The 13147-nt window shown below is 46.1% G+C and overlaps 1 protein-coding gene across 2 annotated transcripts in view; it reads left to right on the forward strand.

The window, feature by feature from the left end:
* Nucleotides 1–1077: 1077 nt before the first annotated feature.
* Nucleotides 1078–13147, forward strand: part of WNT7B (Wnt family member 7B) — a 170582-nt gene continuing 158512 nt past the window's right edge. Inside the window, exon 1 of one of the 2 annotated variants that reach the window (XM_070755259.1) lies at nt 1078–1618. In XM_070755259.1, coding sequence (XP_070611360.1) covers nt 1548–1618 — 71 coding nt within the window. In that variant the 5' untranslated portion in view covers nt 1078–1547. The remainder of the gene's footprint in view (nt 1619–13147) is intronic. The other variant, XM_070755258.1, reaches the window with a different exon arrangement.

Here is a 13147-nt window from a genome sequence, read left to right on the forward strand (position 1 = left end):
AATGGGTAGCTGCTCAAAAAAATAAAGGGAACACTCAAAGCACATGAGTGAATGAATGAAATATTCTCATTGAATACTTTGTTCTGTACAGAGTTGAATGTGCTGACAACAAAATGAAATTGATTGTCAATCAGTGTTGCTTCCTAAGTAAACAGTTTGATTTCACAGAAGTTTGATTTACTTGAAGTTATATTCTGTTGTTTAAGGGTTCCCTTTATTTCTTTGAGAGGTATAAATGGAATCCATGGATAAATTATATTCCCCCCCCCTCAAACCAATCTGTGGGCCTGCTCTCTCTGCTCCAGGGCCCAGGCACACGGGTGGAGGGCTGGGGGGCTATCAAGGACATTGTCTGGCCCGCCTCAAAGGCAGGGAGGGGGGGCCTGGTTCCCTACCCCAAGGGTAGGCAAAGTTGGCTCATCTACGACATGTGGACTTCAACTCCCAGAATTCCTGAGCTTTCATGATTGACTCAGGAATTCTGGGAGGTGAAGTCCACAAGTCATAGAAGAGCCAACTTTGCCTACCCCTGGCCTACCCCACTGAAGGGCTCCCAAATTTTTTACTACCCCACTGCGGGCGTGGCTTATGCATTTTCCTTCAACATCTTTCAGTGCAAATTGGGGGCTCTGAGGTGGAGCTCCATTTTCGCTACCTCACGGCATCCCTTTCCCTCCCCTGCCCGTCCAGGCAGTAGCCCACCCCTGTCCTACCCCCCTTCCTTTCTAAACTGTGCCCCCCATTAGCCCCTGGGGAAGCCGAGCCCCCCCCGGGAAAGCAGCTTTTTATTTATTATTAATATTTATTATTATTATTATTATTATTATTATTATTATTATTATTATTATTATTATTTATTTATTTATTATTATTATTATTATTATTATTATTATTATCATTATTATTATTATATTATTTTACTATTATTATCATGATGATGATGATTATTATTATTACTATTATTACTATTATTATTATCATCATTATTATCATCATTATTATCATTATTATTATCCCCTCAGTGTGAGGAAAAAAGTGAGCGAGGCGAGGGAGGTGCGGCCGGCCGCCCGCGCGCACGCGCAGGGGGTGTGTGGTGCGCGAGGCGGGTGCTGAGGCGAGAGCGCGCGCGCTCTTCCCTCACCTGGAGCTCTACTTTATTTTTTATTTTTTTTACAGGTCGCGAGAGACGCGGCGCGTTTTACCTGTTGCAAGACGGACGGTTTCTCCCCCTCCTCTCTCTCTCCCTTCGGAAGCTCCAGCAGCCCCCAGAAGTTATATTTTTTGGGGTGTGTTGCTTTTCGGCTCGAGCTCGTGAGGGAGGGAGGGGAAGGGAGGAAGGGTGGGGGGAGAGAAAGGCAGGTCAGCATGGTCGACGAGGACCCGGGCTGCTGGCGAGCTGCGCGGCTTCCCTTCGGGTCCGCTCCCCGCAGGCTCCTGGCTGGGACCGAGTCGATTTAACCCGGGATCGCCGCTTGCCCCTGCAGCCCCCCCCCCCCGCCCCGCGGATTTCATTTATTTATATGGCTCACCCCCCGCCTTCCTAGAACATGCACAGAAATTCCCGAAAGTGGATTTTCTACGTGTTTCTCTGCTTCGGAGTCCTCTACGTCAAATTAGGGTGAGTAGCCATCAACGGGGGTGAAGGGGGTGGGGGGGCTCGATCGCCTGGCTCTGGGTGCTTTTGGGGGGGGGTGTACGGGGAGGAAAGGCAAGGATTGGGTGGAGGGGGTGGGGGGGCTCGATCGCGTGGCTCTGGGTGCTTTTGGGGGCTGTAAAGGGGGTGTACGGGTAGGAAAGGCAACGAATTGGGTGGTGGGGGGTGAGGGGGCTCGATCACTTGGCTCTGGGTGCTTTTGGGGGGTGTAAAGGGGGTGTACGGAGAGTAAAGGCAACGAATTGGGTGGAGGGGTGGGGAGGCTCGATCGCGTGGCTCTGGGTGGGTTTTTGGGGGGGGGGTGTACGGGGAGGAAAGGCAACGAATTGGGTTGGTGGGGGGCAACGGGGCTTCGGAAAGAGGGGAACGCTCCGGAGTTTTGCTCAGGTTTGGTGGGACAGGGAGGATCGCCCCCCCACCCCCGGGAAAGGGAAAGGGAAAGTGGGGGATTTTTTTGAGGGGGGGGAATCGAAGGCGAAAGGTGGCTTGCGGAGGAAACCCACCGAACTTCCGAAAGATAAGGCTGTTTTATATCTATATTTGATTGTAAACAGGGGGCGGCATAGAAGTCCAAATAAATAAAATAAAATAATAAAATAAAATAAATAAATAAAATAAAATAGGATGCATGTACAGTATGTGTGTGTATGTATGTGTGTCACATACACACACATATATATACACATACATACATACATACATACATACATACATACATACATACATACATTAATGATTCATTTATTATGGTATTATATATATATTTATAACACGATTTTGGGAAGGGAGAGCCTGGCGGCGGCGTTGCACAATTTCCTAAACGCCGGACGGGATCCTAAAAAGGGCGGGGGCTCCGTTTCCCTTCTGGAAAGCAGCGGGGTTCGCTTTGGGAAGAAAGGGGGACGGGGGGAGGGACCGAGCGAGACGAGCCAAAAAAGCCTCGGAACCTCCGCGCCGCTTCGGAAGCTTTGCGAGAGGTTTGCGCGCGATCCAGCCGGTTCTCCTCTCTCCAGCCACGAGGGCTTCTTCGGGTGTGTGGGTGTGTGAGATGTATGTATGTATGTATGTATGTATGTATGTAGGTAGGTAGGTAGGTAGGTAGGTAAGTGAAGGAAGGAAGGAAGAAAAAGAAAGAAAGAAGGAAAGGAAGAAAGAAAGAAAAAGAAAGAGAGAAAAAATAAAGGCAAGGAAGGAAGAAGGAAGGAAGAAAAGGAAGGAAGGAAAGAAAGAAGAAAAAGAAAGAGAAAGAAAGAAAGGGAAGGAAGGAAGGAAGGAAAGAAGGAAGGAAGAAAAGGAAGGAAGGAAAGAAAGAGAAAGAAAGAAGGAAGGGAGAAAGAGAGAAAGGAAGGGAGGAAGGAGAGAGAGAGAGAGAAAGAAAGAGAGAGAAAGGGAGAGAGAGAGAAAGAAAGAGAGAGAAAGCGAGAAAGAAAGAAAGAAAGAAAGAAAGAAAGAAAGAAAGAAAGAAAGAAAGAAAGCCAGAATTCGGATCCCGTAGCCGGAGCGCCCCGAGAGAGAAAAGGCAGGGCCAGAGAAAAGCGGGCGGGGATAATCGCAGCTTGCCGCAGGAGCGATCCGGGTTTAGTCGCCGGCGGCGGCGGCGACTGATTTTCCTTTGCGAGGGTATCGCGCTCCGGGAGCGGCTTGGAACTTTGCAAACGGAGCCCCCCCTACTTCCCCCTTTTTTAGGAAAGGAGAAGCCCCCTCTTTCTCTCTTGACACACACACACACGGAGATACACACACACCTTGGAAATCAGCAGCTGCGCGTGTCCTGTCGTCCCCTCCAAAAAGGGGACACGGGGAGAGAGAGGGGGGGGGAGAGAAAAACAGATAGAGAGAAAGAGAGAGAGAGAGAGGAAAAGAGAGAGGGGGCAAGGGAGAGAGAGAGAGAAAGGGAGGGAGAGAAAGAGAGAGGGGGGGAGGGAGGGAGAGGAAGAGAGATAGAAAGAGAGAGAGAGAGGAAGGGAGGGAGAGAAAGAGACAGAAAGAAAGAGAGGGGGAGAAAGAGAGAGAGAGAGAGGAAGGGAGGGAGAGAAAGAGATAGAGAAAGAAAGAGAGAAAGAGAGAGGGGGGAGAAAGAGAGAGAGAAATAGAGCGAGAGAGGGAAAGAAAGAGAGAGAGAGAGGGCTAAGCACCCGTGGAAGGAGTGGGTATTTTTTGGGGTGGGCGGGCGCACGATTCCGGGCGCTGAGCCGATGATCCGGCTTGCAGGTGCGCCCTGGAGGTGGAGTGCGGGGTCCTGAGCCTTGTTCTAGGCTCCGCGGGGAGCCCTTTGGTTGCTTTGGGGAAAACGGGGTGGGGGTATCCCCCCTTACGCCCCTAAACCTACGAGCGCCTCCGAATCAAGGAGGTGGCTGAGAGCTCTACACCATCTCCGGAGGGCGATTTGTCTTTCAGGACTCCTGCTTTGGGATCCAAAGACGGGCACCAAAAATGGTGGAAGGTCTTAAGCATCAAACTGATCAGGAAAGACTTCATGAACTCAATCTGTAGAGTCTGGAGGACAGAAGGGAAAGGGGGGGACATGATCGAAACATCTAAATATGTTAAATAAGGTTCAGGAGAGAAGCGTTTTTAATAGGAAAGTGAACACAAGAACAAGGGACCACAATCTGAGGTTAGTTGGGGGAAAGATCAGAAGCGACGTGAGAAAATATTATTTGACTGAAAGAGTAGTAGATGCTTGGAACAAACTTCCAGCAGGCGTGGTTGGTCAATCCACAGTCACTGAATTTAAACATGCCTGGGATAAACATAGATGCCTCCTAAGATAAAATACAGGAAATAGTATAAGGGCAGACTAGATGGACCAGGAGGTCTTTTTCTGCTGTCAGTCTTTTATGTTTCTATGTTTCTGTAAAAAGACCGTGGTTTTTTTCTATGTTTTTTCTATGTTTCTGTAAAAAGATCGTGGTTAATTCATATTCTTAAAATGGCCCTGGATCTGCCAGGTATCTGAGGTTAGTTGGGGGACCACGAGGTCTTTTTCTGCCATCAATCTTCTATGTTTATGTGATTTTAATTTTTTCAAAAGGACAATAAAGTAAAAGAGGACTTACTTTCTTAAAAAAACAATGTTCCCTTTTACTTCATTGTCCCTTTACATTAAAATACTTCCAGCTTGAATGATTTCTCAGTTTGCCTCTGTTAATCAGACCCTGGTTTTTAATAGAAAATATCAGCATGGTGAATATTTGATTTCTAACAGATGTAGGAATACAGGAAATAGTATAAGGGCAGACCAGATGGACCAGGACAGGCAAAGTTGGCTCTTCGATGAAATGTGGACTCCAAGTCCCAGAATTCCTGAGCTAGCATGATTGGCTCAGGAATTCTGGGAGTTGAAGTCCACAATTAATTTATTAGATTTGTATGCCACCCCTCTCCAAAGACTCATTGAAGTCATTGAAGAGCCAACTTTGCCTACACCACCTGACCTGGCTGGACTTCAACTCCCAGAATTCCTGAGCTAGCATGATTGGCTCAAGGAATTCTGGGAGTCGAAGTCCACAAGTCATTGAAGAGCCACTTTGCCTACTACACCTGACCTGGCTGGACTCCAACTCCCAGAATTCCTGAGCCAGCAAGATTGGCTCAGGAATTCTGGGAGTCGAAGTCCACAAGTCATTGAAGAGCCAACTTTGCCTACTACACCTGACCTGGCTGGACTCCAACTCCCAGAATTCCTGAGCTAGCATGATTCGCTCAAGGAATTCTGGGAGTTGAAGTCCACAAGTCATTGAAGAGCCACTTTGCCTACTACACCTGAACTGGCTGGACTCCAACTCCCAGAATTCCTGAGCCAGCAAGATTGGCTCAGGAATTCTGGGAGTCGAAGTCCACAAGTCATTGAAGAGCCAACTTTGCCTACTACACCTGACTTGGCTGGACTCCAACTCCCAGAATTCCTGAGCTAGCATGATTGGCTCAGGAATTCTGGGAGTCGAAGTCCACAAGTCATTGAAGAGCCAACTTTGCCTTCTGCCCCTGGACCAGGAGGTCTTTTTTCTGCCATCAATCTTCTATATTGAGCAGCGGGGTTGGACTAGATCAGTGTTTCCCAATCTTGGCAACTTGAAGATATCTGGACTTCAACTCCCAGAATTCCCCAGCCAGCGAATGCTGGCTGGGGAATTCTGGGAGTTGAAGTCCAGATATCTTCAAGTTGCTAAGGTTGGGAAACACTGGACTTCCCACTTCTGAGCAGCGATCGGATCTGAAACCTGCAGGAGCCCCAGAGGAGGAAGAGGAGGAAGAAGAAGAAGAGGAGACCCCCTTTGCTGGGGAAGGATCGGCTGAGTTTCTTCCAAACCGAGACCTTGGGGTCCCGTGCCTCCCCCAGAGACCCTGGCCCAGAGCGGAGGGGAGATCCTGTTCTCCCCCCCCCCCACCACCGTTTGCCTCCGGCGGCTTCGGAGCAGTTGCCTCCCCTCTTCTTCCCCTTCTCCCGCGCCCTCGCCAGCTGGCTCGGTGCACTTGCCTGCCCGCCTGCTAGTTGAATTTCCACATTCCTTTGCGGCAGCCGAGTTCCTACCTGTTGCAGCTTTCGGAGGAGAGAGCCCTGCCTCGCTTCCCCCACCGCCAGCCGTCGTCCCCCCGCCCCAATCACGTTTTGAAAAAAAAAATACTGTATATAATATTTTTTTTTTTGGCAGGCTGGGGATTATTAGGGTGGGTGCCCTTTCCCTCCGCCCCCGCCCTCCCCATTCCTGGAGAGACATCCAGGGAGCCTGGGAGGGGTGGGCAGTGGGGAGGGGGGCTGCAAGGGCTGGTTGACAAGGGACGCCCCCCCCACCGCCCCACTACCACCTCCCTGGCTACCCTGGCTGAAAAGTGCCGATAAAAATGATATTGCCTGCCTTACTCTGACCTCAGGGATGGATGTGTGTGTGTGTTCTGCAAAATGTATCTATCTATCTATCTATCTATCTATCTATCTATCTATCTATCTATCTATCTATCTCTATCTATTTATTATATTATTATTATTATTATTATTATTATTATTATTATTATTATTTAGATTTAGATTTGTATGCTGCCCTTCTCCATGTGTTAGTTTGTGAGTTTGTTAGTTTGTTATAGTATTAATTATTTGATTGATTAATTTGACTGCAAGTATGCATGTTTTCAATGAAGGGCTACCACAATTTTTTACTATCACACTATGGGCGTGGCTTATGCATTTTGTTTCAACATATTTCAGTGCAAATTGGGTGCTCTGGGATGGAGCTCCATTTTTGCTACCGTACTGCATCCCCGTCCCCGTCCCCTCTGAGCAGTAGCCCTCCCCTGATGTTTTTTAGGATATTGTTTTGATTGCATTGTTTATTTTGTTATTATTGTATTTTTGCTGCTTTTGACTGCTGTTGTATTTGTGATTGCTGTTAGCTGCTCTGGGTCTGTTTTGGTGTGAGCGGCATCCCTCCCTCCCTCCCTCCCTCCCTCCCTCCCTCCATCCATCCATCCACCCACCCACCCACAGTAGATCTATCTATCTATCTATCTATCTATCTATCTATCTATCTATCTATCTATCTATCTATCTATCATCTATCTATCTATCTATCTATCTATCTATCATCTATCTATCATCTATCTATCTATCTATCTATCTATCTATCTATCTATCTATCTTTCTCTCCCTCCCTCTCCCCACCCACCCAGCCAATATTATTATTATTATATTATATGATAATGATAATAATTATCTTTATTATCATTATTATCTTTATTATCATTATTATATAATATAATATTATTATTATTATTATTGGGTGGGTGGGTGGGTGGAGGGAGGGAGGGAGAGAAAGAGAAAGATTATAATTATAATATTAATATTAGATAGATAGAGTGAGAGGGAAGGAGAGAGAGAGGAAGAGAGGAAGAGAGAGAAACAGATAGAAAAAAGAGAGGAAGGAAAAGAGAAAGAAAAAGAATGGGAGTAAGGAAGAGAGAAAGAAAATCAAAATCTAGTTTGAAACTAGCTCAACTATTTAAGTGGCATTTTGATGTTGATAGAGTTGCCCTATTATGAGCTCACTGTTATAGACACACAGTGCAGTATTTTATTTTGAAATTCTCTGAGGCAAAACAGGGTGGGTTTTTTGTTTGTTTGTTTGTTTGTTTATTTCTTTATTTATTTATGTATTTATTTCTTTATTTATTATTTCTGTGCCGCCCAGTCCCGAAGGGACTGCCGCTCAGACACTATACTTTTCCGCCCACCCACCCCAAAAATTAGAGGGAACACTGGTGGTACCTCTACTTATGAACTTAATTCGTTCTGTGATGAGGTTCTTAAGTAGAAAAGTTTGTAAGTAGAAGCAATTTTTCCCATAGGAATCAATGTAAAAGCAAATAATGCATGCAAACCCATTAGGAAAGAAATAAAAGCTTGGAATTTGGGTGGGAGGAGGAGGAGGAAGAAGAGGAGGAGGACAGTCGCTGCCCAGAGCGAAGGGAGCGTTTCTTTTCTCTGGGCGCTGGCAAAGGTTTATTCCCTCTCCAAGTGCCCAGAGAAAGGAAAATGCTTTGTTCGCTCTGGACTGCCAAAGCCTCCTTAAGCACCACCGAAAGGCTCCTCTGGCAGCCCAGAAGAAGAGGAGAAGGAGGACAGTCGCTGCCGAAGGAAGAAGGTGAGGGGAGGGGAATAAAAAAAATCCAAAATTTTAAGGCTTTTTTTTTTTTAAAAAAAGAGGGACTCTGAGGCAGCGAGGAGGAGTATGTGCCTCCCATACACTGCGCCAGGGAGAGAAACCCAGGGGGAATGCAGGAAACTAGCTGGGCCTTCGTGCCGCTCTCAAATTTCCTGGGAAATTTTTCCGGCCTCAGGTTCTTAAGTAGAAAATGGTTCTTGAGAAGAGGCACAAAAAAAATCTTGAACACTTATCTTGAAAAGTTCTTAAGTAGAGGCGTTCTTAGGTAGAGGTACCACTGTATATTCAAAAACCTATTAAAATATAGCTTTTCTCCATCTAATATTAAAACATGACAATAACCTTTACCTTAATCGCTGGTCATCATATCCACATCTTATTTGAGTCTTACAAATCTATTGAGCTAATGGTTCCAAAAAGCGGTTTTCTTATAATCATCTAAGCAAAGTAGCCTCCTTTTCCTCCATCACGGCCGTTTGAAAGATCCCTGGAGAGGGATCTTGACTTTAAAAGAGCAGAAAGTAGAACGGGATTCCGGATTTGCGCTGGTCCTGCGGATCCCCCCAAGGAAGCCCTGGGGATTTTAGCCGGTTTAGCTTGGCGTTGCGCTTTGGGAAGTGTTGTGTTTCAATGGACGCTAAGGACAGTGGGGGAAATTGTGGTGTTTTTTGGTTTTTTTTAAAGTTTTAGCATTCGCTGGCTGGGGGATTCTGGGAGTTGAAGTCCGGACATCTTCAAGCTGCCAAGGTTGGGAAACACGGATCTAAAACGATTTAAACCAATTCAACAACCGAGGAAACATTTAAAACTATCCATTGATGCTTTTATTAGGGGTCGGAACACAGCGCCCTTGTATTCTGTAGGCGCAGTTCTCTTCGCTGCTTGCAGGAGTTTCAAGCCACTGAGATCCATCTCTTTATCCATCTTCGGTCTGTCTGGTCTAGTTAGCTTGGATTTTTATAGTTTTTTTAAGTTGTGGATTTTTAATGCTGTTTTTAAATATTGTAAACCTCCCTGAGTAAGTTGGGAGTAAGTTGGGAAGCCATATAAATAAATAAGTTTCCTTCCTTCCTTCCTTCCTTCCTTCCTTCCTTCCTTCCTTCCTTCCTTCCACCCATCCTCGCTTCCTTCCTTCCTTCTCCTTCCTTCCTTCCTTCCTTCCTTCCTTCCACCCACCCACCCACCCATCCATCCTCCCTCCCTCCCCTCCCTTCATCCCTCCCTCTCATTCCTCCCTCCCTTGCTGCCTATATCTTTTACATCTACATTATTATTATTTTTTAGTTTGTGACGAGTTTGGGGCCAATTTACTCTCCCTCCGCCTCAACCTTCCTCGCCGGTTGATTGCGAACAAGCGAAATCGAGGGAGGGAACGCGGCACACGGGTTCATTGCTCCCGAATGGAAAGATGCGTGGTCGATCTGAATGGAAAGGAGCGAGTGGGTTTTCCACTCCCTTTTCCCGGGGGTGGGTTTTCCCACTTCGCCTGCACTTCGCCCCACACTTCTGGATCTCCTGGTGGCCTCCCACCCCATTCGGCTCTTCAAAGGAGCTTACACTCTCCCTTTCTCTCCCCCCTCCACGGAAATTGAAGGACCCCAGCCTCACCCTGCGCCTTCATGACGATCAGAAATGCCCCCACGAGGGAAAGGTGGACGCAGCCCTAGAAGTCAACGGGAAGAAGAAGAGGTGGGGGGTCCTTGCGAGCGGGAGGGGGGTGTCTCTGGTCGAGGGCGGGGTCGCTCTATCTATTAAAGGTGACCAGCTGCTCGGAGTCCATCCGCCTGGGAATTCCCAGCTTCGGAGGGACCGCTGGTTCTTCCCACAAAAATGTGAAAAAAGTCTGGAGAAGAAGAAAGCCTTGCGCGGAATCCACAGGCTGCGCCAAGCCGCGATGGTGGCGAGGCCCTCGGCCCTCTGCCCTGCCCGGCTCACGAAAGCGGGACAGCAAATGTTTCTCGCCCGATGGGTCGGTCAAGGAGCGCCCCGCAGCAACAAATCGAGTCAAAAGCCGAAATGCTTATTTTTTTTTGTGTGTGCGCGAAATGTTATAGGACCGGCCAGCTAATTTTGGCCGCCCCCCACAACATTGGGGCCAGCCTGTCCATCACCTCCGAGGGGTTTCTGCAACTTCAAAAGTCTCCATGCCATGGGAAGGAACACCCCCACACCAGGGCATGCGAGAACCTCGTTCGCTCCCCTCGGCAGTGCATGTCGGACGTTAATACAATCGAGAGAGTCCAGAAATATTTCAGGAGAGGAGTCCTCCGCTCCTCCATGGAATGGAATGGAATAAGAATAGAATAGAATAAGAATAGAATAAGAATAGGAATAGGAATAGGAATAGAATAAGAATAAGAATAAGAATAAGAATAAGAATAAGAATAGAATAGAATTCTTTATTGGCCAAGTGTGATTGGATACACAAAGAATTTATCACTGGTGCATATTCCCTCAGTGTACAAAAAAAGACAAGATAAATTTGTCAAGAATGATGAGCTAGACTAGACTAGACTACAATAGAATAGAATAGAATAGAAAAAAATGAAACGGAATGGAATAGAATGGAATGGAATAGGATAGGATAGGATAGGATAGAAAAAATGGAATAGAATGGAATGGAATAGGATAGGATAGAATAGAAAAGAAAAGAAAAATGAAACGGAGTGGAATAGAATGGAATGGAATAGGATAGGATAGAATAGAAAAAATAGAATGGAATGGAATAGAATAGGATAGGATAGGATATAATTTTTCATTGGCCAAGTGTGATTGGACACACAAGGAATTTGTCTTTGGTGCAAAAAAAAAAGACATTTGTCATTTGTGAAGAATCATAAGGTTGAACGGAATAGAATAGAATAGGAAAAAAATGGAATGGAATAGAATAGAATTTTATTGGCCAAGTGCGATTGGACACACAAGGGATTTGTCTTTGGTGCAAATTGAGGCCCCGCGGGGCGGGGTGATGGGTGGGGCGCAGCAGGTGATGCAGGAACCGAAAAAGTTCCTCGGTGAATGTCCGCCGGAATTTCCTCGTGTTCCCTCCCCCTCCCTGCGTGGCTGTAGGGAAGCATCCGGTACCCATGAGATTGGCTTTATGCCATCGAAGATCAATCTTAGTCACTGCTCTCCCCTCCCACCACCAAAGAGAGAGAGGTGGGGGGGGGGGAGAGGGAGGGAGAGAGAGATAGAGAGAGAGGCAGGCGATCCAGCTGCATAACGAAGTCCAAAAATGGCGTTGGCTGCGGATGATGGGGGAATGTATTCCTTCAAGGGGCTTTGGTCTTAAGGGAGAAGCACCATCTTTAAAAAGCCTATAATAAGGAATGCTTCGGTTAGCCAATGTCCCCTTTTTCCTATATATATATTTATATTTTTTCCTTTTTTCCTTTATTTCTCCTTCTATCTTTCCCCCTCCTTTTCCCTTATTTTTTCCTCTTGCTTTTTCCACTCTATCTTCCCCCCTTTCTCTTATTTTTCCCTCTAACATTTTCCCGCTTTCCCCCTTATTTCCCCCCTCTCCTTTCCCAGCATCCTTCCCCCTCCTTTTCCCTTATTTTTTGGTTCTGTTTTCATTTATCTTTCCTCCGTTTCCCCTCTATTCCTCCTCTATTTGTTTTACCTTTTTTCTTCTATTTGCCCCCTTGCGGTGTGTTTGGATTGGGCCCCTTTTTGACTATATGCGTGCACCGTTCTTGGGGCCAACGAATTTTTCACTCCCTTCCCAGCCCCGCAAAACTCGACCCCTTTCCCCCCACCGAAAAGGAGCCAACTAACCCGAGGGACTCCGCTCTTTCCCGAAATCCTCGCCTTCCCTCCTCTCGCTTCTAGAGAAAAGCACATTTCATAATCAAACAGGGGGCAACATTTAATTGTACACTGCTCAAAAAAAATAAAGGGAACACTCAAAGAACACATCCTAGATCTGAATGAATGAAATATTTTTATTTATTTTTATTTATTTATTTTGTCCAATACACAATACACATTGAATGGAAAGATATGTAATAATATAAGTAAAGAAAAGAATAGAAGAAAAGATATAAAAGTATAGGTGAACATATTTGAAAGGAAGAAAAGATAAATGAGATAAGGAGAGACAACTGGACAGGGGAGGGAAGGCACACAGGTGCACTTATGCACGCCCCTTACTGACCTCTAAGGAACCTGGAGAGGTCAATCGTGGATAGTCTAAGGGAAAAATGTTGGGGGTTAGGGGTTGACACTGCTGAGTCAGGTAATGAGTTCCGTGCTTTGACAACTCGGTTGCTGAAGTCATATTTTTTACAGTCAAGTTTGGAGCGGTTAATATTAAGTTTGAATCTGTTGCGTGCTCTTGTGTTGTTGCGGTTGAAGCTGAAATAGTCATTGACAGGTAGAACGTTGCAGCATATGATCTTGTGAGCAATACTTAGATCGTGTTTTAGGCGACGTAATTCTAAACTTTTTAGACCTAGGATTGATAGTCTGCTTTCGTAGGGTATTCTGTTTCTCCATTAATATGGACATTTTCAAGGGTGTTGATGTCCGAGATGTGGTATGGGTTCCAGACAGTCTTCGGAGAGGGGCGGCATACAAATCCAAATAATAAATAAATAAACTGTATTCAAAGATGGGTCTGGCAAAAGTTTTGTAGGCTCTGGTGAGTAGCGTGAGATTGCCAGAGCAGAAGCTGCGTAGGATCAGGTTAACAACTCAAGGTATTCCCATTGAATACCTTGTTCTGTACAACGTTGAATGTGCTGACAACAAAATGAAATTGATTGTCAATCAGTGTTGCTTCCTAAGTGGACAGTTTGATTTCACGGACGTTTGATTTACTTGGAGTTAT

This window comes from Erythrolamprus reginae, chromosome 6 (assembly GCF_031021105.1).
Source record: "Erythrolamprus reginae isolate rEryReg1 chromosome 6, rEryReg1.hap1, whole genome shotgun sequence".
Taxonomy (NCBI): Eukaryota; Metazoa; Chordata; class Lepidosauria; order Squamata; family Dipsadidae; genus Erythrolamprus; species Erythrolamprus reginae.